This window comes from Acanthochromis polyacanthus, chromosome 1 (assembly GCF_021347895.1).
Source record: "Acanthochromis polyacanthus isolate Apoly-LR-REF ecotype Palm Island chromosome 1, KAUST_Apoly_ChrSc, whole genome shotgun sequence".
NCBI lineage: Eukaryota > Metazoa > Chordata > Actinopteri > Pomacentridae > Acanthochromis > Acanthochromis polyacanthus.
This window is the reverse complement of record NC_067113.1, coordinates 43213687-43239666: the sequence shown is the minus strand read 5'-3', so window position 1 is coordinate 43239666 and position 25980 is coordinate 43213687. Positions and strand designations below refer to the sequence as shown.

Genomic DNA, 25980 nt, shown 5'->3' with positions numbered 1-25980 from the left:
ACCTTTAACAACCCGATCTGTTATCCTACTATGACACTTTTAACATTATGGAGAGAAAAAATACTTTAACTGTAGGATAGTTGCCTCCGCCGTCTGCTGCAAGCTGATTGGCCAGAAGGCAGCGACGTCACCGGCAATTTAAAAATTTGAAACGGCAAATCTTTGTGGTGAAGGACGTGTCTTTGGCTCAGGAGACTGGAACAATACTAAAGGTTAGCACTATTTAATCAAATGCATTCAGCAATTTGTATGCATGCAGTGGGAGCTGAGAAAATGGCACATTAGTGTACTATTTGGGTAAATAAATGTGAAAAAAGTGTACTTATTTCAGTAGATATTTGCCACTTTGGCCTACAATCCTGATGGTTTTCTTTTCATTAAACTTCATTTAGCTCTTCTGAAGTCTTTATGATTATAGTTGGCAACCTATTTACAAGAAAAACTATGCTCTTTTCAAGTTTCTAAATTCATTTCATGTGTTTAATTTATTTGTTTTTAAATCTAATTCACGTAAAGCCTCATAACCAAGTTTTAAACAGGTTTCAAGTTTTGTTTCTGTTTCAGGGAATAATGGAGGCCTTAGGTGACCGTCTCAAACTGATGGTAAAGACCTTCAGGAGGGAGTGCCACAGAGTTTTGCAGTCAGAAAGAACTACTGTTTATGGAGCTGATGGCATGCTGATGGTGTTGCAGCTCGCCATGGCAGAAGTGAATAAAAAGGTAACCATGACATCATTGCAACCACAACACAGCTGTATATTCACAGACTAGCAAGATTTTCTAAAAACATGATTGTGTTGTGAAATTTCCAAGACACAGCATCCATAGTTGTTAAAAAAAAAATATAGCCTACAACTTCATGTATTTTATGACCCCTTTTATTTTGATAGTCTGTGTTTGAGTTCACTTCAAAATACTTAAAGGTTTTACATGCATAAAAAATGCTGGAGAGCACATTTACGACAATGCAACACAGGAGTGTCAAACATGCAGCCCATGGGCCAAAACTGACCCACCAGAGAGTCCAATTCGGCCCGTGGGGCGACTTTGTAAAGTGTAAAAATTACAGAGAAGATATTTGCTGCAAATTATAAATTCGTAAAACTATAAATTTAAAATAATTCCTAGATCATGAAAAACTGTTTTGATCATAAAGTAAAATACTAGATTATTCATAACTGTTTTGTCATTATTTTTGTTGGTTTTTTTGTCTTTTTTTTCTGACTTTTGTCATTTGTCTCATGTTTTTATCATTTTGTGTCTCATTTTTGTCTCGCTTGTGTTTTTTGTCCTAATATTGTCAATTTGTGTTTTGCTTTATTTGTTAATTTTGTCATTTGTCCATTTTTTTTGTCGCTTTAGAACAGGCATGGGCAAACTACGGCCTCGTTAACTTTATACAGTGAGAGGGCTTCAGCATCGTCAGTTTATTAAGTTTCTTGAAGAAACTGATGCTGATCACCAGGACTTGCTTTACCACTCTCATGTCCGCTGGTTAAGTTTGGGGAAAGTATGTCAGCAAGTGTGGAAGCTCAAGGGCGAGATTAGCTCATTTTTGGAGTTAGTAGGAAAACCGATGATTTTCTGAGCTGTGCCACAGAGATTGGCTCTTTGATTTTGCTTTAGCAGTGGACATACTGACGCACATGAATGAGCTGACTGTGAAGCTGCAAGGGAAAAATAAATTTGTGCACGAAATGTACACAAATGTGACAGCCTTCAAAGCCAAACTGACTTTATTCTCAAGACAAATGTCAAAAAACTCCTTCGCTCATTTCCCTGTACTGGTGACGCTGCCAGAGGCCAGTCGACAATCGATGAAACATAAGGAATCACTAGAAGACCTACACGGACAATTCTGCCGTCGGTTCTCTGATTTTGAAAAAATGGACAAGACACTTGAGCTGGTATCATGTCCTTTGTCACAAGACCCAGAAACAGCAAATCAGGAGTTGCAGTTGGAGCTGATCGATCTTCAAAGTGACTCGGTCTTAAAGGAGAAGTTCAGCTCCCTTAAACTGAATGACTTTTACGCTTCACTAGGTGAAGCCAAGTTTCCAAACATTGGGAAGATGGCACAGAGGATGCTGGTGTTGTTGGGATCTACCTACGTGTGTGAGCAGACGTTTAGCGTGATGAACACATACTGTATATAAAGATGGACGTAGCATCTGGCTCCAGAATTGAAGCCAACCTGGAAGTGTCAAAAACTTGCAATATCACGCCGTTCGCTAGGGTTGGCTCCAAAAAGCTTTTTCTCCATAGACCCCAATTCATTTTTGGAAAAAATAAAATTTGATAGACTGATTTTCTACAGCTCAGGATTTTTTTCCTGTTAGTTTTCATGGTCAAAATGAGAGATCAGGTGGCTGATCTTAAAATAAATCAATACTGAATTTTAAATAAATCGTTAAAGTTGGCGGAGCCAGGGGGCGTGGCTATACTTGATAGACAGCAACAGAAGCCTCTGCGGTAAAATGTGATAAGAGAGTCCTCAGCCAATCCTGCCCCTAGTTGCTCTCCGGTCCAGCCTGTTTGATGATGCTTTTTATGTCACTTACTCCAAAAATCCAAAACGGCGACCAGGAAGTAGCAAAATCCGGGCTTCATTTTCTCGGCGTTGAAACCAACGGGTGACGTCACGGTTAGTTTACGCCTGGATGAACATCAACAAAGCACACCACAGATCCCAGTTATCTGATGAACACCTCAGATCCATCCTGAGAATTGCCACAACCAAATTGAGACCAGACTTTGATGCACTGGCAGAAAAGGGTGACCAACAACACTATTCCCACTGACACTGAATGAGTATTCTTCACTTTGTCAGTAATGTCTTTAACATGTAATTCATATTAGTTTGCACAATCTCCCACCATCTGATGCTGGTCTGTCCCGTCTGTCGAATTTCAAAAGTCAATGTGGCCCCTGAGCAAAAAGTTTGTCCACCCCCGCTTTAGAACTTTTTTGTCTAATTTTTTGTCTCTTTTTTTTGTGTGTGTGTGTGTGTGTGTCGTTTGTCTCATTTTTGGTCATTTAGTTTCTTGTTTGTGTCTCATTTTTGCCGTTTTTTTGTCTCATTTTTGTCATATTTTGTCTTTATTTGGTCTGACTCTTATCGTTTTGATCATAAAGTAAAATACTTTATCATTCAGTTCCAGATTCCTGTGACTAAATGTTGTGTTCCTTTCTAGACACTCTGTGATCTGGAAGTTGTAATGTGGAAATGATAAACTGAGGCATAATGTTGTCAAAATGAGACAAAAAGTTACAAAGTGACAAAAAATGGACAAACGACGAAAACATGCTAAAAAAAACATTAACAAATGACACGAACGAGATCAACAATGACAAAAGGGAGAAACAACACAACAAAAAGTAGACGACTCAAACGAGACAAAAAGGAAACACAAAATGACAAAAGCATGAGACAACCAACAAAAATAGGCAAAAAATATGACAAAAATGAGACACAAAATGAAAAAAGAACTATCTAGTATTTTACTTTATGATCAAAACAACTTGTCATGGTCTAGAAATTATTTTATATTTATAGTTTTACTAATTTACAATCTGCAGTTAATGTCTTCTCTGTAATTTTTACACTTTGGGGGCCGGATTGGAGCCTCTGGAGGGCCGGTTTTGGCTCGCGGGCCGCATGTTTGACTCCCCCGCTAAAGAGGAAAGAAACACTGAAAACATTCTCCCTCCGATTAATCCGAAGGCCTAAAGGTGAGCCCAGTCCACATCACCGTCACGGCGTAGTTCAATTGAACCATCAGGCCGACTGTCATCACATCTATAACGGATGACATTACCGCAGGCTTCCGGCTGAGACCGCTCATGGCTTATTTTTGGACGGCGGCAGAAGGTCTTTTCTGCTTTTAAACTGATTGGTTCCAGGCCGTCGGTAATTACGGCCGCTGCTTTCGCTGTTTTCTCTCTTCCTGTGACAGCAGCGCGGCGGAGAGTTCAAAGTGGCTCTGAGCGACGTCCTGATGGCCTGGAAGCACTTACTGTTAGACAAACTTCACCTGCCGCCCCCCAGCTCTGCACGCTCGGAGAACTATGATCTCATTCTGGAGGCTTACGAGTCCTTCCTGAAACGCTCCAACGCCGTGGACCTGGTTGATATCTTCTCCATGTACAAACAACTGGGACTGGAGCCCGAGGAGCCCGTGAGCCCGGTGAGCAGGAGCTGTTTGAAATGAGATTGGCTGCAGAGTCCCAGATAAGGCCGATCGATTTATCTCCCTAATATTTTTTCTATTCTTCTGCCAAGACCCAGCTGTTTGAGTTCTTATCAGGCAACATGGAGATTCCACAGCCTCCAGACTCCTCAGTGCCATCAACGCCGTCTCGTAGAGTCGATCTCTGCAGCTCCCAGGTAGGCCCAGTGTTGCTGTTCTGCATTAACCCTCCTGTTGTCCTCATTTAAGGGCACCAAAAGTATTGTTTCTATGTTAGAAAAAAATTCAAAAATTCTGCAAAAAATTCCCCAAATTTCTGAAAATTTGCAAAACCTTCAGGAAGAAAATTCTGATAATTCCTTAAAAGTTATATTTTTAAAAAATCCCCAAATTTGGCAAGATAATTTCTGCAAATATTTTTTTAAAAATGCGTAAAAATCATCCAAAAAAATCCTGAAAATATTTAAAGTGATTACATGTATATCAGTAAAACTTCAAATATTCTCTTTAAGAACATTCACATAAAACATTTCTTAACATTTCTTTTTTTCCCACCCAAAAAATGTTCCCAAAAATACTGACAATGTGGACATCAGAAGTTCCACTGTGAAAACATTTTTTCCACACATTTTCAAACTTTAAATCTGCAAAACCTTCATAAAGAAAATTCCAATAATTACTTGAAAGTTTCCCTTAAAAGTTTTATTTTAAAAAATCCCTTAAATTTGGTAAGAAAATTCTTGTAAATGTTTGCAAAAAATTAGTAAAAATCTTCCAAAAAAAAATTCTAAAAATATTTAAAGTGATGTTTTTTCCCACATTTTCAATCTTTAAATTTGCAAAACCTTCATAAAGAAAATTCCAATAATTACTTGAAAGTTTCCCTTAAAAGTTTTATTTTAAAAAATCCCTTAAATTTGGTAAGAAAATTCTTGTAAATGTTTGCAAAAAATTAGTAAAAATCTTCCAAAAAAAAATTCTAAAAATATTTAAAGTGATGTTTTTCCCACATTTTCAATCTTTAAATTTGCAAAACCTTCGGGAAGAAAATTCCAATAATTCCTTAAGTTTCCCTTAAAAGTTTTATTTTAAAAAAATCCCCCAAATTTGGCAAGAAAATTCTTGTAAATATTTTCAAAGAAAGAGGAAAAAATCTTCCAAAAAATCCTAAGAATATCTAAAGTGATCACACATATATCAGTAAACTTCTAATATTTTCTTTAAGACCATTCACAAGAAAATCAACCAAAATCCAGCGAATCTTGTTAGGTTTTGGCCGTTTTTTTTTTTTGTGTGAATATTTTTAAGAAACATTTTTAACATTTCTTTTTTTTCACAAAAAAATGTTGAAAATGTGGACATCAGAATTTTTACTGTGAATTTTTTTCCCACATTTTCAAACTTTGAAACGGGTCAATTTTGTCCCGTAGGACGACAGGAGGGTTCATAAAAGGTGCAACTTCTATCATAAACTTCCATAAGAAACCCCCTATTTCCACTTTGCCCTCTGCCCTCATAGAAAGTTGTTTTAGTAATACGAATTGCTTTTCTCCTACAGGCAATAATCTGTGCTTTTACTTTCCCAATCGTACTTATTTTCTGTCTGGAATCCATCCTGCTCTTATTGACAGGAACTCTATATCATATCACTCAGATTTAAGAGGGCAATGTGAATTCAATTACTAAGCAGATGTTTAAAACACGACACGACGTGGGGCTGGATGAGAGCTTCCATAACGAAGTCTCTTTCCTCTTCTCTTCTGTCATTTGCAAATTTACGGGGTTTTTAGTGTGGCCTTGCTGCTGCATTACCAGTTATGGTGATGCCATTAATGGGGTTTATTGGTGCTGCTAGCTGCTGATTTTAATGGTTTTTACTTAGACAGAAATGCTAATCTTTGACGTTTAGGTGGATTGTTAGGTGAGGGAATCAAAACCACACTCCAGTCTGTGCTTCAAATAGGGTTGCCTTAACTTAGCATGAATCCAGAAGTAAATAAATACTTAACAAATACTTCAAAAATGTAAGCTTTTCTGCATAAAACCTTCAATAAGTGTTCTTTTTCTTGTACAGGTTAGATACAGTCATGAAAAAAAAATGAATGTCAGCAGGAAACCACTCTAGGCCTTTGAATGTGCTGCTGATGACATGAGATGTCCTCTTATATACTCTGGGAATACAATGAAGCTGAAGCATGTCAAACAGGACATAAAGTGTTATAATCAGCTGCATTTATGTCATGTTTGTTGTATTCTTCAGATAAAATACCTTTAGTGGTACCAGGAATTGAAATGAACAAGAAATTGAGAAAAACAAGGGTGGTCTAATGGTTTTTGCTGGTAGCAATCTGTTTTTCTAAACCAGTGTAACCAAATGTTCTAAACCAAAATGACAATAGTGTCTGATAATAATGTGTTTTCTGCCTGTCATAAATAGGTGAAAATGGCAGTAAGAAGGGTCTTCTTCTCCTATCTCAGTTTGCTGGTGAACTCCAAGAACGACATGGCCCTGGCATTAACCCTGGACGTCCCCAGTCGATCTCTGGGCCGACAGGCGTTTACCGACATCAAGCACGCTGCTCACGACCACAACACCTCTCTCTTCTTGGTGAGAAACATTCACACTAATCACGTGCTCCACGTGAGGCCACACCGCCCAAAGTACGACTTAAAAAATCGAGTAATCCTCTCCGGTGTTTTATTTTTCAGGCTGTGACATCTTTCGTTAGGGCCATCCAGCTCGGAGGGAAAGGCTACGCTCCAGCCGAGTCCGACCCACTGAGGAAACATTTCAAAGGCCTGTCGGAGTTTGTCCAGTTTTTAGACAACCTGGAAGAAATACTCGGGGAGATTCCTGACCCAAGGTACACACTGCAGCTTCATCCAGTCTTTAGTTAAGTCTTTAGTTAAGGTTTGATGTAGGGAGGATAAGACATACCTAATTTAGAACTAAGCGGTACATTTTTTATGTAATAGTTAAATAGAAGACGTAGGAATTTCATCGTGTGTAGCCAGTAGGGCTGGCCCGAATAGTGGTTTCTGGCCTCCGAATATTCGGGCCCTATTAAAGACGAATATCCGAATATTCGTTCCGCCCGGTAATTTCCGCCCGGTGGTGGTGGCGGCTTATGGCAGAGATGGCCCGAATATTCGGATCCGTTCATCTGGTCTCCAAATTTTGCCTTCGTTTTGTCTTCAGTTAAACTGAAGAATTCCCAAACACCGGGGGGGGTATTCGGATACCAAAATTAATATCCGGATACCGCCGAAGCGAACAAATATTCGGATATTCCGGATATTCGGGTCCAGCCCTAGTAGCCAGACCATTCTTTAGCACTTCCGGAGTGACGTGTAGAATGATCTGACTGCACCTCCTGATCATTCTGCTGAGGAAAGAAGCTCTGGCTTGTTTGTGTTCCTTTAAACCAATCATAATCATCTTGGGCAGGCGCTAGAACAGGGAGAACCACCGGCGATCACTTAGAACGGTGGCAGAAAGAATCGTTTTGGAAAAATTGTCATGTCTAGAGATTATTCTATATTTATAGTTTTACTGATTAACAATCTGCAGTTAATGTCTTCTCTGTAATTTTAACACTTTGAGGGCCGGATTGGACCCTCTGGAGGGCCGGTTTTGGCTCGTGGGCCTCATGTTTGACCCCCCTGCTGTAGACCTAAAGTGTTCTTGTTTGCAGCTTTTTGTTATTTTTCAGCTAATCGTGCCCACGCCTTCTAGGAATCCATTAATGTGACGCCAACTGGGACTACTTTCTGTTTAACTAGCCCATCGCTGGAACACTACGGAGGCTGAAGGATGTGTTTTTAATAGACTTTGACACAAAGGAATAAGATGAATCACACTTTGACAATCCAGGCAATATTTTACATTGACATAAAGAACACCACCTTAACCTTTAGCTGTGTCCTCAAGGCTTTCTTAATGAGGAAATGAATCTTTGTGGTCACGGCAGCTTCTTTCCATTTGCAACGTTTAATCACATATACATGGCGGATAATCCTTCCAGCTACAAATAATTTGCTGACATTTTCCATTTCCAATGATGCATCATTGCATTACAAAGTGCTGCTTTAATTCCTCCTGGTTTTGTTGTCTTACATAGAGGATCTGTGTTTTAAGAGAAACCCTTCTAGCTGATGAGGAGAATACGGAGATTCCAAGAAAAGCTGAGCATCTGGCAGCAGCCGAAGTCGAATACAGTGAAACTCGTGATTTACGATCGAATGGAATTTTCTTTGAATCGCTTCACTTCTTCCTGCAATCCCAGTTCAGGTTAAATTCTGCTGCCTTTCCAGGGTTTTCCAATTCAGTTCTCGTGAATTCAGTTCAATTCTGGAAGCCCTGTGTTGAGTTGGTGGGATTATTTACAGCAGGAGCGTCAAACTCATCTTAGTTCAAGCTCCACATTCAGCCCAGTTTGATCTCCAGTGACCAGGAAAATCACAGCGTAATAACCTATAAATAACCACAACTGCAAATCTTTCCTTTGTTTTGACTGCAAAAATATTCACATTTAAGGAAATGAAGAATTCATTTACAAAAACAGGTAACTCTACCGGGCTTTGCAAAAGTTCTGTTACACGGTTTCATGATCTTTAGAGATGTTTACATGTCGGAGTGAAAAATTCCATTGAATAAACTGAAAGTTCTACCTTATAGGCAGGTGTCCTTAATACAGTTTTTTTCTCCGGTGAAGTTGTATCAAGATGGAAGTCAAAAGAGTTGAGATATCTGCTCTCCTTTGTGCTGAACATCAGCCGGATGACCGTCCACAGAGTTGCGGAGAGGCTAAAGAATGGTGAAGATCTTTCAGGTCTTCACCATTCTTGAAAGATCACTGAAAGATCTTCACCATTCTTCAGCCTCTCCGCGACTCTGTGGACGGTCATCCAGCTGATGTTCAGCACAAAGGAGAGCAGATATCTCAACTCTTTTGACTTCCATCTTGATACAACTTCACCGGAGAACAAATTTGTGTTAATGACATCTGCCTATAAGGTAGAACTTTCAGTTTATTTAATGGAATTTTTCACTCCGACATGTAAACATCTCTAAAAATCATGAAACCGTGTAACAGAACTTTTGCAAAGCCCGGTATTTTCAGAAAACTCTTTTTTTTTTTTTATTGTTTACTTGAGATGATAATGGTAATCACACTAATAATTTATTTTTCTCTATTTTGTCATGTACTTTCTACTGAGTTAAATCCACTCAACTTCAATTTGATTGATATTATCTCAAGTAAACAAAAAAGTTTTCTGAAAATGTATCAAAACTGAGTTATCTGTTTTTGCAAATGAACTCTTCATATGTCTTTTTACAAAACATCATGAACAACCTGAACTTTCTTCAGAAAAACAAGTTCAATTTCAACAACTTTATGCCTCAGTTTATCATTTCCACATTACAGCTTCCAGATCAGAGTGTCTACAAAGGAACAAAACATTTACTCACAGCTATCTGGAACTGAATAATATAGTGTTTTACTTTAAAAAAAGACAAAAAAATATTACAAAAACTGACATGCATACAACAAAAACAAGAAACAGAATGACAAAAAATGAGACAAACGACACGAATCAAAGCAAAAATTGACAAAAAATTGGACAAAAAGTTTTAAAAAAATATTTCTGTTTATTTGAAAAAGGACAGCGTGCAGTTACATTAAAAAGATGGCTGCACCAGATTTAGCATCATGCTAATTTCCATCTGTAGTCCTTAAAATGTCAAAAACGATACACAAAATGACAAAAATGAGAAACAAAATGACAAAAACATAAACCAAACCATAAAAATCAGACAGAAAAAGACTAAAAACACCAAAAACATAACAAAATATTACAAAAATGGCACAAACAACAAAAGTGAGAAAAAAGTGACAAAAAATGAGACAAACGACACAAAACAAAACAAAAAATGAGACAAACGACATGAAACAAAACAAAAAAGTGACAAAAAATTGGAAAAAGTTACAAAATGACAGAAACAATACACAAAACAATGCAGCAAAATGACAAAAATAAGACAAAAAACACAAGCGAGACAAAAAAATACAAGACAACAAAAATAAACAAAACAACAAAAACGTAAAACAAACCATAAAAATCAGACAGAAAAAGACTAAAAACACCAAAAACAAGACAAAATATTCCAAAAATGGCAAAAACAACAAAAGCGAGAAAAAAAGTGACAAAAAATGAGACAAACGAAACAAAAAATGATAAAAAATGAGACAAACGACAGGAAACAAAACAAAAAAGTGACAAAAAATATACAACCGAGACCAAAAATGACAAAACGTGACACAAATCATAAAAGTCAGACAGAAAGACTAAAAAAAAAAAACAACAAAAACAAGACAAAATACTACAAAAATGAGACACAAAATGACAAAAAAATGAGACAAATGACACAAAACAAAGCAAAAAAGAGACAAAATATGAGACAAAAAAGTTAAAAAGCAACAAAAAAATGGACAAATGACAAAAACGAGACAAGAAATGACTCAAAACAACAAAAATGATAAAGGCAAAGCATAAAATGACTAAAATAAGACAAAAAACACAAGCGAGACAAAATGAAACACAAAACGACAAAAATGTGACACAAACTGTAAAAGTCAGACAAAAAAGACCAAAGAACAACAAAAACAAGACAAAATATTACAAAAAGGAGACACAAAATTACAAAAGAACAATCTCGTATTTCACTTTATGATCAAAACAACTTGTCAAGGTCTAGAAATTATTTTAATGTGTAGTTTTATGAATTTTTACACTTTGAGGTCCAGATTGGAGCCTCTGGAGGGCCGCTTTTGGCCCACGGGCCGCATGTTTGACACCCAGGATTTACAGCCTGAGGGACACCTGTGGTCATAAAATCCACCTGTCTCGCTGCATCTTGTTATTATTTCCTCCAAATCCCCGTAATGACTCCCGTCTAAGCTCCTCATTTAACATCGGGATTGCTAAAGCATGTCCATCTTTGCCACATCAAAGCAATAAGTCACCGGCTTTGATGACCTATCATCAGATCAGTCTCCGTACCATTACAGGTTATTCTGGACGTCAGCACATTTGGCACCACAACAGAAGAGTTTATCAGAAATGATTTAGCCGTTCAATCATGTGAGCTTTTTGAGGTCGAAGCTGCTGAAGGCATCCTTTGTAGCCAAGCTGTAACAACACACTGTGAGGTTTGTGTGGCAGTGCGTTCAACTCTCTCTGCTCTGCTCTTTCTAAATAAACCCACTTTATTATTGTTTAGCTAATTAGAAGGTGGATGTTATTAAATTCGTATGGTTATTTAGTTGACATTTCAGTGATATCCAGTCAATTTTTGTTGAAAAACCGAGACACAAAATGGCAAAAACCAAGACACAAAATGACAATAACGAGACAGGAAACGACAAAACCGAGACAGAAAATGACTAAAAGGAGACACGAAGCGACAAAATCGAGACACAAAATGACACAAACAAGACACAAAGCGACAAAATCGAGACACAAAATGACAAAAACGAGGCACAAAATGGCAGTAACAAGACACAAATTAACCCTTTGCGCTTCAGTGCGCTTCAGTGTCCCACCGGCGGTACACCTACTAATTTGCATAGGAATTTCAAGAATGTCCGACGGCTGCAAACGCGATTATACAAACACTATACGCCGATGGAAAGCTTAGATTCTCATGAATCCGCCGGTATAAACCACTTTCAGATGCGATTGCCACAGCGGGTGAGAAAAACACATTTGTCCGACAAAAACGAATATCCATCCATCCGTTCTCTATACACGGCTTCAACGCACACAGCGCGACTCACATTTCCGGGTTCATTATTACACACAGAAAAAAAGATTCCACAAAAAACGGCCATAATCCAACCTTTTACATCCAGACAACACAAGCCAGTAAACTATTTTGTCCAAGACATGTCCTGAAGTCGGTATAAAATCCACGAATCGGTCGTTTTCAAGGAAATGCACCTCACGATGTGCGTCCAATATTCCCCATATTTTTTGTAATTTTTTTATTTAAAAATAGAATATTAGCGATTTTTTGAAAACGGCTGGAATTGACTGCAGCTTAAAGGGTTAATCAAAACGAGACATAAAATGACAAATGAGAGAAACAACAAAAACGCGACAGAAGATGACAAAACAGAGGCAGAAGATGACAAAACAGAGGCACAAAATGACAAAACAGACACAAAATGACAAAACGGACACAAAATGACAAAACAGAGACAGGAAATGACAAACGCGACAGAAAACGACAAAATGGAGAGACAAAAGCACAAAATCGAGACAAAATGACAAAAAGAAGACCCAAAATGACAAAACAACAACTTAACAAACAGAACACAATCAAAACTGTTTCCGAATAAGCTCATTTTATTATTGTTTAATGAACTAGAAGGTGGTTCTTATTAACTTTGGACCGTTATTTTGTTGACATTTTATCCAATCATTTTTTTATTATTAATTGATTGTTTCCAAAATAAATAAATGTGGAATTTGTAAAGACATGATCATAATGAACATAAAAAATATTTTTTGCTTTCAATAAAAATGTATGCAGATATATCCCATGGACTTCAAAAATCCCTCAGTTATACACCTAATGTTCACCGTTGCAGTTTAACATGTTAGCATGTTAGCATTTGCTCCTCTGAGGGTTCTCGGTTCATGCGATGAGAGAGCTCCTGTCTGATGTGAACTGGGTCAGCATGCGTCTTTCAACAGGCAGTGCCTTTACGCTCTCGGCGGAGGAGTGGATTTCCTCACACAAACGCCTTCTGTGGCGAGTTCAGGGCCCCTTGTTCGGCGAACATCTGTTTTCCCAAATGATTCTGTTACTTGCTTGCATCAGAGCCAGGTCAGGGGTTGGACCTCCGCCTCTCCACCTTACCGCCATCTTCTTCTGACACGCTTTAGTGCACTTGACTCCTACAAACCTCCATAAGTGATGTGTTGGAGGAAAATCCTGGGGTTTCTCAGCTGACGGTCCATGGTGAGCGCAGAGACGGTGCCCAGGGTGACTTTAATGGGGATTTGGAACACATTTCCTGCTTCACAACTGTTAACATTGGCAGAGCTGAGTCACAGGGAAGTAAAGCTCAACAAAAACAAGACAAAATATTGCAAAAATGAGGCAAAACAAAAAAAGAGACAAAATATTAGAGAAAAAAGTTACAAAGCGACAAAAAATTACACAAAATGACAAAAATGAATAAAGCAAAAGACAAAATGACAAAAACGAGGCACAATGACAACATTGAGAAACAAATTGACAAAAACGATATAGAAAACGACATAAGAGACACAAAATGGCAAAAATGAGACACAAAATGACAAAAAAATGAGATACAAAATGACAAAAACTAGACACAAAACGACAAAAACAATACAGGAAACAACATAAGAGACACAAAACGGCAAAACCGAGACACAAAACGGCAAAACCGAGACACAAAACGACAAAACCGAGACACAAAACGACAAAACCGAGACACAAAATGGCAAAAACGAGACACAAAATGACAAAAACGATACAGAAAATGACAAAACCGAGACACAAAACGGCAAAAACGATACAGAAAATGACAAAAATGAGACACAAAATGGCAAAAACGACAGCTGCCGGTCCATGGTGAGCGCAGTGATTGTACCCAGGGTGACTTTAACGGGGATTTGGAACACATTTCCAGCTTCATAACTGTTAACATTGGCTAAGGTTAGTTACAGTGAAATAAAACTCGACTGGATGCTAGCTCTGAAACAATTACTCTGAGCCCTTAAAGTCAGTGTCCAATTAATTGAAAGTGAAGCTGCAGTATATCTTTTGAAGACATTCAGACTAAGGCCGCAGCTTTTCTGGGTTTCCAGCTTTAGGAGAGAGTTATTCCTGTTGGCAAACATTGGCTGAACTCTTGAGCGCAAATAATTCCATCCAGATGAAAACCTGCTCCCAGTCGACTCCTTTCCAAAACAAATGCAGCCTTTTTTCTGCATGTACAGCGCGACACGCTAACTGTCGCTGCGTTTCCTCCTCAGTGCGTGTGGAAGCAGACTGGTGGCGGCCATCAGGGCGGCGCTGGTGAAGGGTCGCTGCAGTGGAGAGGCGGCGTACGTCGCAGCTGAAGAGACGACAAAGCAGCTGAAGGAAAGGATTTGTCAGCTACACCAGATCCAGAAACAGGCTGCACATGGGACCGGGATAAGTCCTGCCAGGGTAACACTGCAAAAACTCCAAATCTAAACAAGTCTATTTGTCTTATTTTTAGTCAAAGTGTCTCATCCCACTTGATTTAAGATAAATTCACTTAACGAGACATTTCAGCAAGATGGAGGGACCTGATTTAATCCTCCTGTTGTCCTCATTTACAGGCACCAAAAAATATTGTTTCCTTGTCTGAAAAAAAAATGCAAAAAATAAAAAAAAATATACTTCAACATTTTTGGGAAATTTTTTGAATATTTTTTATTGGGGAAAAAAAGAAATGTTAAAAAAAAATGTTTCCTTAACCCTCCTGTTGTCTTCATTTATGGGCACCAAAAAAATATTGTTTCCTTGTCTAAAAAAAAAATCCAAAAGTTCAGCAAAAGAATTTCACAAATTTCTGAAAATTTGCAAAACTTTCAGGAAGAAAATTCTAATCACACCTTAAAAGTTTCCCTTGAAAGTTTCATTTTTAAAAAAATCTGCCAAATTTGGTAAGAAAATTCTTGCAGATGTTTTCAAAAACTGAGTAAAAATCTTCAAAAAAAAACCTAAAAATATCTGAAGTGATTTCATATATAATCAATAAAACTGCTGATATTTTCTTTACAAACATTCACGCGGAATTTGCTGGATTTTGGCAGATTTTTTTGTGAAAGTTCTTGAGAAACATTTTTAATATTTTTTTTCCACCAAAAAAATGTTCAAAGATCTCCCAAAAATGTTAAAATGTGGACATCAGAAGTTTCACTGTGAAAATATTTGTGTTTTACACATTTTTAAACTTTAAAACGGGTAGATTTTGACCCGCAGGACGACACGAGGGTTAAGACAATGTATCTTAAATATCTTTTGTCAAACAATCTTGAAAATGGCTTGTTTTGAGTTGGATTTTACAAGAAAACTCAAAATACGTTTAATGCATCTCAGATTAGGAGGTTACATGAAAGCAAAAATCTATTTTTCAGTGAAAAACTATTTTTTTTAGCATGTCTGGCTTATTTTAGCTTGACAATCCTGGTAAAATACAGCTTAAACTAAATTTTCCAGCTAATTTTAAAGTCTCAATCTTCTAAATATCACATCTTATTTCAAGAAATCTTACCAAGTCATTTTTCACTTGTTCTATTGGCAGATTTTTTTCACTTATTTGAAGGTACAAGTTCCTTAAAATAAGTTTTTTTTCTTGTTTTGAGAGGGGCTCTCTCTGCTCTCCAGCCAGTGTGCGACAAAACCTTCTTCATCTTGTTTCAATATCCGCTCTCATGTTGATGTTTATCTGCAGCCAAAAGCTCATGCGGTCAATCACGCCACCGCCTATGGAGGTCGGGACACCGTCAAGGTGCTGATGGCGCTGCTGGACGAAGAAGCCGTGAGTCCTCCGTGTCCCAACAAGGCAGATCTGCTGTCCGAGGACCAGCCTGTCCTCAGTGGAACCGATGGAACCTGTTTCCTCATGATGTTCAGGTTGGTTACAGTTGATCCTGCATGTTTTATGAAGTGTCATTGGCTGTTTTATGCACCAAGTTTAAAAAGAATGGCCAGCCAGGTCTTGAACTGTACCAGGGTCAGTATATAATTGTGGGACTTTTTGCATCATAGTCGACATTTTTGCTGTTTTCAGGTCTAAAACCAACATGGCCGCCTATAACCAAACACCACATGGCATTTTTACACAAAGATTCTTCTAAATATTACATATACAATTGAGTGAAATTGAAAGTTATTTCTAAAGATATTGTAGTAAACCTGTTGATATGCCATAAATCCACACTTGACTCACACACTACTTTATAGTAAATAACTCAGAAAGCCTTGAAGTCTGTCCAGTCTTTTCTTCAGGAGGAAATGACATCATGTGGAGCAGGTCATGTGATCTGGAATTAACACACTTCCTTGACACAAAATGACAAGAACGAGACAAGAAATGACAAAAACAAGACAGAAAACAAAACCAAATCACAAAATGACAAAAAGAACACAATCAAAACTATTTTCTGAATAAACTCATTTTATTATTGATTATCTCATGAGAAGGTGGTTGTTGTTAAATTCGGATGGTTATTTAGTTGAGATTTTAGTGATATCCAGTCATTTTTTATTAATAAATGATTGTTTCCATAATAAATAATGATGGAATTTGTAAAGACATGATCATAATGAACATAGAAAATCCAGCAAATCTCACTGGATTTTGGTTGATTTTCATGTGAATGTTCTTAAGAAAATTTTAGAAGTTTGCATACATATGCAAGTACTTTAGATTACTTTAGATTTTTGGATATTTTTGGAACATTTTTACTAATTTTTCGAAAATATTTCCAAGATTTTTTTTGCCAAAGTTGGGGGATTTTTTTTTAAGTTTTAAGGGAAACTTTTCAGGAATTATTGGAATTTCTTCCTGAAGATTTTGCAAATTTTCAGAAATTTGAAAATGTGGAGGGAAAAAAATTTTTTCACAGTCAAACTTCTGATCTCAACATTTTTGGAAATTCTTTAGTTGAAAAAATAAATGTTTGAAAATGTGGAAAAATATATAGATTTTCACAGTAAAACTTCGGATATCCAAATTTTCTACATTTTTGGGAAATCTTTGAACATTTTTTGATGGAAAAAAAAAAGAAATGGTAAAAATGTTTAAGAACTTTCATATAAAAATCAACCAAAATCCGACGAATTTTGCTTTACTTTGGTTTATTTTTACGTGAATGTTCAAGATTCGTTTTTTACATTTCTTTTTTCCTTCAAAAAAGGTTCGAAGATTTCCCAAAAAAGTTGAAAATTTGGACATCCGAAGTTTTACAGTGAAAATATATTTTTTTATTCCACATTTTCAAACTTTAAAACGGTTCAATTTTGACCCGCAGGACGACTTGAGGGTTAATACTGTTTTTACCATTTCTGGTCATGATGAGCAAAAAGCATTTTTTCTTCTTGCGACGTGTGCAGTTGATCACAACAGACACGTCTGACGGGGCTTCTGCCAAATTCTTTGTGGCAAAAGAGCGAAAAAAAAAAGTTGCATTTAGCTATGAAAAAGTCATCACACAGAGACTGAATTAGATTAGACCGTTCTCACAACCACAGAGTTCAGTCAGAGTGGGAAAACCCCTGAAGCAGCAATTAGACCAACGCAGGACTCTACAACTCTGCACTGAAACCATATGGAGGAAAATCCTCCCACACTGCACTGGAACAATTTCTCTGGTCAAGCATCTGAAATAAAAATATTAAAAAATAATAGCCACTGGCCGTGTTTCGGAGGGGGGGGGGGTGGCTACACTGTGTTGGAAGTGGAGGACGCTGGATGGCCGATGCTCGTGAAAACGTCTTTTACATGCTGGAAACTTGACTGTTAAAGCTACAATAAAGAGAGAGCAGCGCTTTCTTGGTTAGTGTAACCGTGTAACCTTCTAGCTTCTCTAATTTATAAACCTCTTGTGCTTGCATCTCATTGCGGCGCTCTCTCCAGATCCCCCGAAGTGTCTACTGGATGTTCTCCAGAACCCCTCAGGAACCGAGTCCAGAGCCGACTAGACCTTCTCAAACCCAAGGTAACACGGGCCCCTCCGTCCAAGAGCCCCAAATCCAAACCATCAGTTACTTCAAATTGAATCAGATGTGCAAACACTGAAAATAATGTCTTTACATCCTGTAATTTCTCCCTGGTGTTATATTATTTATTTGCTTAGCTGAAGCTCACATCTTAGCTGACTTCCACCGTTCCCGTTTGCACAGCTGTGTTTTAGCTCTCAGTGTTGGTTTGAGTGTGCTGTTTAAGTCGGTGGCATAAAATGAATTATTTGTGGGGGATTCAAACCATTAACCAATCCTGATGATAAGTTATCCTATTGTCAGGGCCTGTTTGCTTACAGCGCACACTGTAGCATACTTTATATTTGATATCAGCATCTCTGTCTTCCTTCCTTCCTGGCTGCAGGCTTAGCTGTTCTCTTGTTTCACTGGGATGTTTTCAGAGGTCAGTTTAAAACATCTGACAGGATCTTTTTTTGTTGCCTGTTGTAGTTTTGTTGACCAAAGCAGTTCTCACAGTATACACTCAGCAGGGGAGAGTAACTGAAGCACATGAAGCTGGTAACTGAGTGTTTCCATTTATTGCTGCATTATGGTTCTGTGTTGCAGTTGTGGGCTTTGACAAAGGAGAAGACTGCATGGAATGAAAGAAAACGATGCTTGTTCTGTGTTTCAGTATTGGCCTCAAACATCCAGTATTCCACGTGGTGTAATGCTATGCTGCTTAGGTGTTAAATCATCAACTCTAACCATCAAATTATGAAATTTATAGTAATACTTAAGGGTCAATATATAATTGTGGGACTTTTGAAGTCCATGGGATATATCTTGCGTACATTTTTATGAAATTATAAAAACTAATGTTTTTTATGTTCATTATGATCACATCTTTCCAAATTCCATCATTATTTATTATGGAAATAATCACTTATTAATAAAAAATGACTGGATATCACTAAAATGTCAACTAAATAACCGTCCAAATTTAATAACAACCACCTTCTAATTAGCTAAATAATAATAAAATGAGCTTATTCACAAATAGTTTTGATTGTGTTCTTTTTATTAAGCTGAGATAATCATGACAGATGTTTCTATTTTTGTCAGTGTATCAAATTTTATATGGAAAATAACAAATTGTATCCCTTTCAGCTAAGTTCCCCGTTACAAAAACACCTCTCCAGGAAGTGTGTTAATTCCAGATCACATGACCTGCTCCACATGATGTCATTTCCTCCTGAAGAAAAGACTGGCAAGACTCCAAGGCTTTCTGAGTTATTTACTATAAAGTAGTGTGTGAGTCAAGTGTGGATTTATGGCATGTCAACAGGTTTACTACAATATCTTTATAAATAAATTTCAATTTCATTTTTTACTAAATTGTATGTAGAACATTTAGAAGAATCTTTGTGTAAAAAATGCCATGTGGTGTTTGGTTATAGGCGGCCATGTTGAGTTTAGGCCTGAAAACAGCAAAAATGTCGACTATGATGCAAAAAAATCCCACAATTATATATTGACCCTGAAGTTATTTTATCAAGTGACTTTTTAACAGTGTATTTTTGCCCCACAACAGCTGAGTCACCCCAAAAACACAAGAGCGGCTTTAGATTTTAAACTAAGCCTGATCTTTCAACATGAGGCTCATCAGCTGTGTGAACCCCCTTTTGAACATGTATGCTGAACACATTTGGTGAAATGGCTCCTTTATTTGATTGCGCTAGCAGATGTCATCTTAGCTCCCCACAATCTGGCTGCCTTCCTGTTTGAGTGCGCCGTAATGGTCCCTGGGCAGCTCACCGCTTCCTGAACTCGGCGAGCGGAAGCTTTCTGCATCAATTTCACTTTGAAGATGCCATATCAGTCGCGTAACTCGACTAGCGAGGGGAACTTGAAAGGTTATTGTTTCCTGTTGTCTGCTAAATGACTTGATCCCTGGCTTCTCCAGCGGTTTCATCATGCGCTGACGTCAACCTTCGCACACGGAGATGCACAGATTTAGTTTCTGCTTTTGGGACCTTTCCAAATCTTTTTCTCAGTGCCACAGATGAGCCAAAAAAACCTTAGTGGAACTCTGCTGCTGCTCCTTTGGACATGAAAGACGATGTTTCAGAAGCATGGTGCTCTATGTACGTTTGATTTAGACAGTGATAGCAGTAATGGTGCACCTGTTCTCACTTCTATTACCTGCATGAGCTCACGTCAAGAGCACAAAGCTGCAGAAATGGTTTGCACCTGCTTTTGGAAGGAATGTGTTGGTCAGGTGTCCGGCGCGGGGTCAGGCGGTGTGCGGAGGTTATTTCAGGACAGCCCGTCCGACCACATGGTGCCACGTTGGGCTCCCACCTGTTGTAATTGGATTAGATGTTCTCCGTCAGTCATAGTTTGGCCGTGCTCACTCTTCCATCCACCTCCCATTGTTTCAGATATGTTTTATTAGCATGCAGCCAGGGCAGCCGTGCATTTTCAGCTCCGTTATTGAAGTGAAGTGTGCCCCGGTCTTGGGGTTTGCTGTTGTTTTAGGTGCTCTGTTAAGAAGTTCTTTTGAAAAGTACAAAGGCTTTGATCCCTTTGTGCTTCACGGACCCACCCAGCTTTGCTCGCTGTTTTTTTTTTTTTCTCCCCCTGAGATTTCTCCTCCCTACTGTGGCCCATTGGCCTGAAGGGTGAAATCCTTGGATTGTGTTAATCCCAAGCAGGCGTAGATCAAACAGTGGATGAAAAGCTGTGGATGTGCATGCCCCAGGGCCGGGATTGCACTCCTCAATATCGTTCGCTTTGTTAGAACTAACTTGACTGTGCGAAGGGCTTTTTAATGAAGTGCTGCACTACTGTCGAGGATATTTAACTGTGATAAGACTGAAGCATAGTTTCTCCTGTTTAAAGCGGCATACAGTTGAGCTAATATATGATTTGTTGGCCTGTATTAATGTCATTAAAGCACCCAGCAGGTGTTCTGTAATTGAGACAGAAAACGACAAAAAACGTTGACATTTATTATTATTTATTATCGTTTAGCTAATTCAGTCTTGCCGGTCTTTTGTTCAGGAGCAGGTCATGTGATCTGAAATTCGCACACTTACTTGAGTTTTTGTAATGGGTGATTTGACATTGCCATAAAAGAAATATCTGTCATGATTATCTCAACTTAATAAAAAGAACACAATAAAAACTATTTTTGAATAAACTCATTTTGTTATTGTTTAGCTAATTAGAAGGTGGTTGTTATTAAATTTGGATTTAGTTGAAATTTTAGTGATATCCAGTCATTTTTAAATATGTACATCTTTAACATTTTACACTGTGTTGAATAATACAGTGACAAAAGACACATTTTTCCTAAATAAAATGAACATAAATGAAATGGTCGGTCAACTGTTTAGAACAATCAGCTAATTTATATATTAATTAATTGAAATATAGTTTTTAGTAGCAGCCTTGAATACAGCCTCACAGAGCTGCAGAGATTTGCTGCTCCCATCTCTCTTGCTGAGCAGTTAAAACTAAGCAGGAGTGGAAAAGCACTTATTGAATTTTTAGTGTGAGGGTTTTTGTTTCAAAACACCTAAGAGCCAGAGAGCACGATTTAAAATCCAGAAGACCGAGGTCACCTGTCCTGAGTCACTGATACTGATCATCAGCTATGTCATCGTATCAGCTGGACTGAGGATGGTTTTCTGTTTATTCCAGGCCAGAGTCAGAGTCATCAGATCCCAGTTTGCGTGCACCTACAAGGATGAAGAACTGCCTCTCAACCGTGTGCTGGACTTCCCCAGCTCCAGCCAGCTCCCTACCTGTGCGCACTCAGCACCCAAACCCAGAACCACCACAGCTGTGGACGATGAGTGCAGCTCTGAGGCGGAGGACACAACCACAGGTACAGATTCAACCTCCAGTTTTTGCAAATACTACAGGTGCTTTTTGTACTCTACTGCACGCAGAGCAAAGCTCAAAATGTCAACACGAGCCGTGCTGCGTTCTTTCTGCTGGAGCAGATTCCCGTTTCCTCTGACGCCACACGGCTGGACTGAGGCCCAGGCACACCTTCTCAGCTCCAGCCTTGAACCCTTCCTGGTCCCAGCCCTGGGACTGGTACTTACCATCAGCCATTAAATGAATCCCCATTCTATAAAACCTGCTCGGCCCCACATCTGTAGTAAAAACCAGAAAGCACACACACTCACACAGACCTTCTGCCCATTTCCCCTTCTGTGTTTTGTTCCGTGGGAATTCAGGCTCAGTTCCATCAAGTTTACATGACAAATGTTGAATTTCAGCTTCATACAATAAACATAAAGCCTGCTTCAACTAGCAGCTAACGTCAGCAATTTCGTCACAACATTTTCCCTTTTTTTTTTTTCCTACTGACTTGTCACACTTGCTTTTGCTTTGTTTCAGTCTTTGCAGCCAAGCCTACGTCCGGGTGTCTGAGTAAGGAGCAGAGTGAGGCACAGCGGGGGGCTACTCTCCAGCAAAGAAGTGGAAATGCCCAAAACAGAGGTGCAGGCCCTGGTAACAGAAAGAAAACTGGCATTCAGATGCAGAGCAAGGGGAACAAGAGGAAGCAGCTGGAATCTGACCAACGTGACGGGTCAGAGAATGAGCCTCCACAGAAGAAACAGCCGAGCAGTGCGTCAGTCAAAATGCCTGGCAAAAATGTCTGCAAGGCCCCGAGTAAGAAGAAGCTAATAGCTGGACAGGGAAAGCTAACCAGCTTTTTCAGAGTCTAATCATTATATCCACTAATTAATGACACAATATGGGCATTCTGTCAAATGTAGTTCAGAAAAAGCAGCCGTAGGTTGTACAGTTGATTTCAATAGTGAGTTGCGTACATCTTGGAAGACACACTTTTGTTTTTTATCAAGAGGTTGAAGAGGAAATGATGTTTGTCTGCATGCTAATAAGCAGCTTAGGGTAGGAGACAGTTAGCTTACATTAGCCGCAAGACCAGAAGCAGAAAGAACATTATCTAGCCAGCTAACTAGATGCTACCATAGCTTCATTTTTAGCTAACTTATTGTTTTTCAACCTCTGTAAACAAACGAGATATAATGTGTTGATTAGAAAGCTTCATGCCTTGTCAAGACTTTATCTGGAAGCAGAGTTAAGTGGCTAACCACGTCACCTTGCTAGCTATCCAGCTGCTAGAACTTACAAATAAACTTATGTACAAATTATACAACCAATATGTTTAATAATGAGTTTCAGAAATTTGGTAAGAGCCAAGCTGCTGTTTCTTTCTTCTTTTGTCCTTGTGTAGTGGTAATCTTGTCACTTTGGGGATTCATGTATACAGTAGTGTACACAGGTAGCATCCATGTTATTATTTAACTCTCAAACTATAAGGTAAATCAGTATCTCAAAATGGAAAATTATTCATTTAATTACCGAGCATATAAAATGTCAAAATGTAGTCAATGAAAAGCACAAAATCTTGAGTAATAATAACTTAATCCTACACCTTTAGCAGTGTGGAAAATGCAGCTGCAAACTGAATACATCAACTGGGCGTCTATATTTTGTAATTGCACTTTATCTCTTTTCATCTTCAAGACCAGTGATCACTAAACCCGTGTAGATGCTGAAATGTATTTAATCACTGGCTGTGAATGTTGAAATTTTATTTCACTCATGTTGGAATAAACTCTGTAAATGTAATGCAACTGTTCATTTTTAATAAACTTTTATTTTGTCTCTACAAGGCAATGCACTAGGAGGGAATTTTTTACATCGCATCCATTGATGGGTGGCAGCATAAGAGAAACACTTATGCTTCCCAGCAGGGTCGGTACACTCTTCCTATCATACATCGCAGCACTGAAAAAAAGGAAGGACACAACAGAGAGCATTGGGTTATGTAAATATTAAGAAATGTGAAATGGTTAAATATGATCTTACAAACGTTTCCTGATTCTTACCGTCAAGGTCGGTGTCCCTTCGATCTATTTTCAAACTGTACTCAGCAGGAGTGTGGATCGAGCTCCGGGTGAAGGCCGGGGTCAGCCCACGAACACTGTGCCCTTTCAGCCTCGTGTCCTGGAACGTTGTATTGATCAGTGATTACATGTGACACCTTAAGCCCACACATGCTCCCGCTATGCAGGATGTGAACTCTGGATGGTCGAGTTGCAGCAACAGCTCTTAAAGGTTATCTGTTCTCTTGTAGCGCAGGTGTTGGATCTGCCTTTACCAGCTGATCCAAGCCACAGGAACCCCAAATGGAAGAAATGTGTTTGCTCATTTTTACTACATCACAGTGGCCTGTTTTCCTCCACAGCTCCGGTTCACCCAGATGTCTTTGTTGCCTCCATTATAGCTGCCTGTTCCCCATTACCGCAGAGATAACCGCCATGTTCATGATACACAGGAGACGCAGTCGCCAGATAAACTCTTTACACATCGCGGCCAAACGTTTGAGGGAGCTCCGATACATCATCATTCTTCCCACTGTGATTCCAATAAATCTTTATAGGCTTGTGATCATTTGACCTTTTCAGCTAACAGTATTTCCCGGTTTTCCAATGCTGCTGTAAAACTTTTTAATAGATCTGTGTGAAATATTGACTTAACAGTAGATGCGAGAACGGTGGCCAACTGAAAGAGGCCAAGTGTTCAGTCACAGGATGGAGATAATGTGCTCTTTGTTGTTGAACTATGGTTAGCGGAGATTGTTTATAGACAGAAATCTCGTACAATGAACAGTTATGATGCGTGACTGTCACTGACGAAACAGTATTAAGCTGAATGACGACAAACCGTTGCTGAAAGTTATCACAATGGCAGGTAAATTTGGATTTAATCATACTTATTTTCAATCAACAGTGCTTCAAGATTGGTTCTAAATATTGGTTCTGAATATTTAGCAATGATTTTGTTTGTCAAGGTTCAAATAGTTCTAATAATGCAGTTGTATTTGCAGGACTAACTATTCATACTTGGACATTTCAGGGGAAGTCATACAATGCTAACAGTACAGCACAGCGAATGGTATTTTTTTAGTTGCTCTTATATTTGATGGTCGTTGCTCAGAATAAGATACTTTCCAATAAATGAAGCGATCAGTTACAGCTAAGAAACCTTCACAACGGCTGACATAGGTCAAGGGTCATGAATGCTGCAACACTTACCGAGATGATGAGGGCTTTAGGGCTCTCGTCTTCATCTCTGATGGTATTGTCCAGCAAAAGGCTCCTTCGGTACACTGGAGGAAACACAACAGGCTCAACCATGGGCTCGTCACCCCGGATCAAATCCAGGCCTTCTTGTTCTGTCTCACCAACTTCTAGTTTAGCTGCAGGCATGGCTACAGTGACCATGTTGCCGCTCAGTTCGGAGAACAGTACCAGAGTGAACAGGACAGAGCGGACAGAAATCATGGTATCTGCAGAATTTAGAACTTAGGACTTCCACTGATCTCACCTCACCAAATGGCTGTTATGACTAGTCTTGCAATTGCTTTATATCCTGAGGCAGAGGGACTTTTGTTTCCAACTTAGAATAGTTGAATGTAAAAATCATCATATGTCCTGCAGGGATGCTTCTATCCTCAAGGTCAAAGGTCACAGTCAATGGGCTTTAATTCTATTAATAGGAAAGAAGAAGGTGAACAGCTTTATTTTGTCTGCTTGAAGATGAGATGAATTCAGATAATTACAGAGGGGAAACATGGTGGGCTGTAATTTCAACCACATCACCGAGTGGGGTCAAGAAGGCTCACAGGAGGTTAGAAGGCCAGAAGTGATTGTGAATGTCTTCTTTCAAAATCCACTTTCTGAAATGAACCCAGTAGGTGACAGGATGGAGATGGGATACAGCCGAGACGGTCTCCTTCTGAGTGGTCATCAGGAGTCATTCTCTCTGAGTGGCATCAATGGCTCAACAAAATCCTCTAAGAAACATCAGTAACACGTTTGAAAACTCCAGAACTCATGCTCAAGGTGCCAGTGATGACACCCCATTACCTGAATTGATGATATGTAAAACAACAGCACGTGAAGACAAGAATTAATCAGC

At 38.7% G+C, this 25980-nt stretch overlaps 2 protein-coding genes across 3 annotated transcripts; one reads left to right on the top strand and one right to left on the bottom strand.

Moving 5' to 3' along the window:
- The first annotated feature begins 116 nt into the window (after window positions 1-116).
- parpbp (PARP1 binding protein) lies at window positions 117-23668 on the top strand. 2 transcript variants are annotated; one of them, XM_051951952.1, is made up of 11 exons: window positions 117-212; window positions 565-720; window positions 3960-4187; window positions 4283-4387; window positions 6628-6798; window positions 6900-7054; window positions 14265-14442; window positions 15716-15897; window positions 17903-17984; window positions 21655-21841; window positions 22363-23668. In XM_051951952.1, exons 2-11 carry the CDS (start codon window positions 571-573, stop codon window positions 22692-22694), a joined length of 1770 nt encoding a protein of 589 aa, XP_051807912.1. In that variant the 5' UTR covers window positions 117-212; window positions 565-570; the 3' UTR covers window positions 22695-23668. The 2 variants fall into 2 exon arrangements, with proteins under 2 accessions (XP_051807912.1, XP_051807906.1); XM_051951946.1 differs by having other exon boundaries at window positions 3957-4187.
- Window positions 23634-25407, bottom strand: pmch (pro-melanin-concentrating hormone). The gene is made up of 3 exons (XM_022212739.2): window positions 25095-25407; window positions 23886-24003; window positions 23634-23784 (listed from the first exon to the last, which is right to left on the bottom strand). Exons 1-3 carry the CDS (start codon window positions 25341-25343, stop codon window positions 23735-23737), a joined length of 417 nt encoding a protein of 138 aa, XP_022068431.2. The 5' UTR covers window positions 25344-25407; the 3' UTR covers window positions 23634-23734.
- Window positions 25408-25980: the final 573 nt, after the last annotated feature.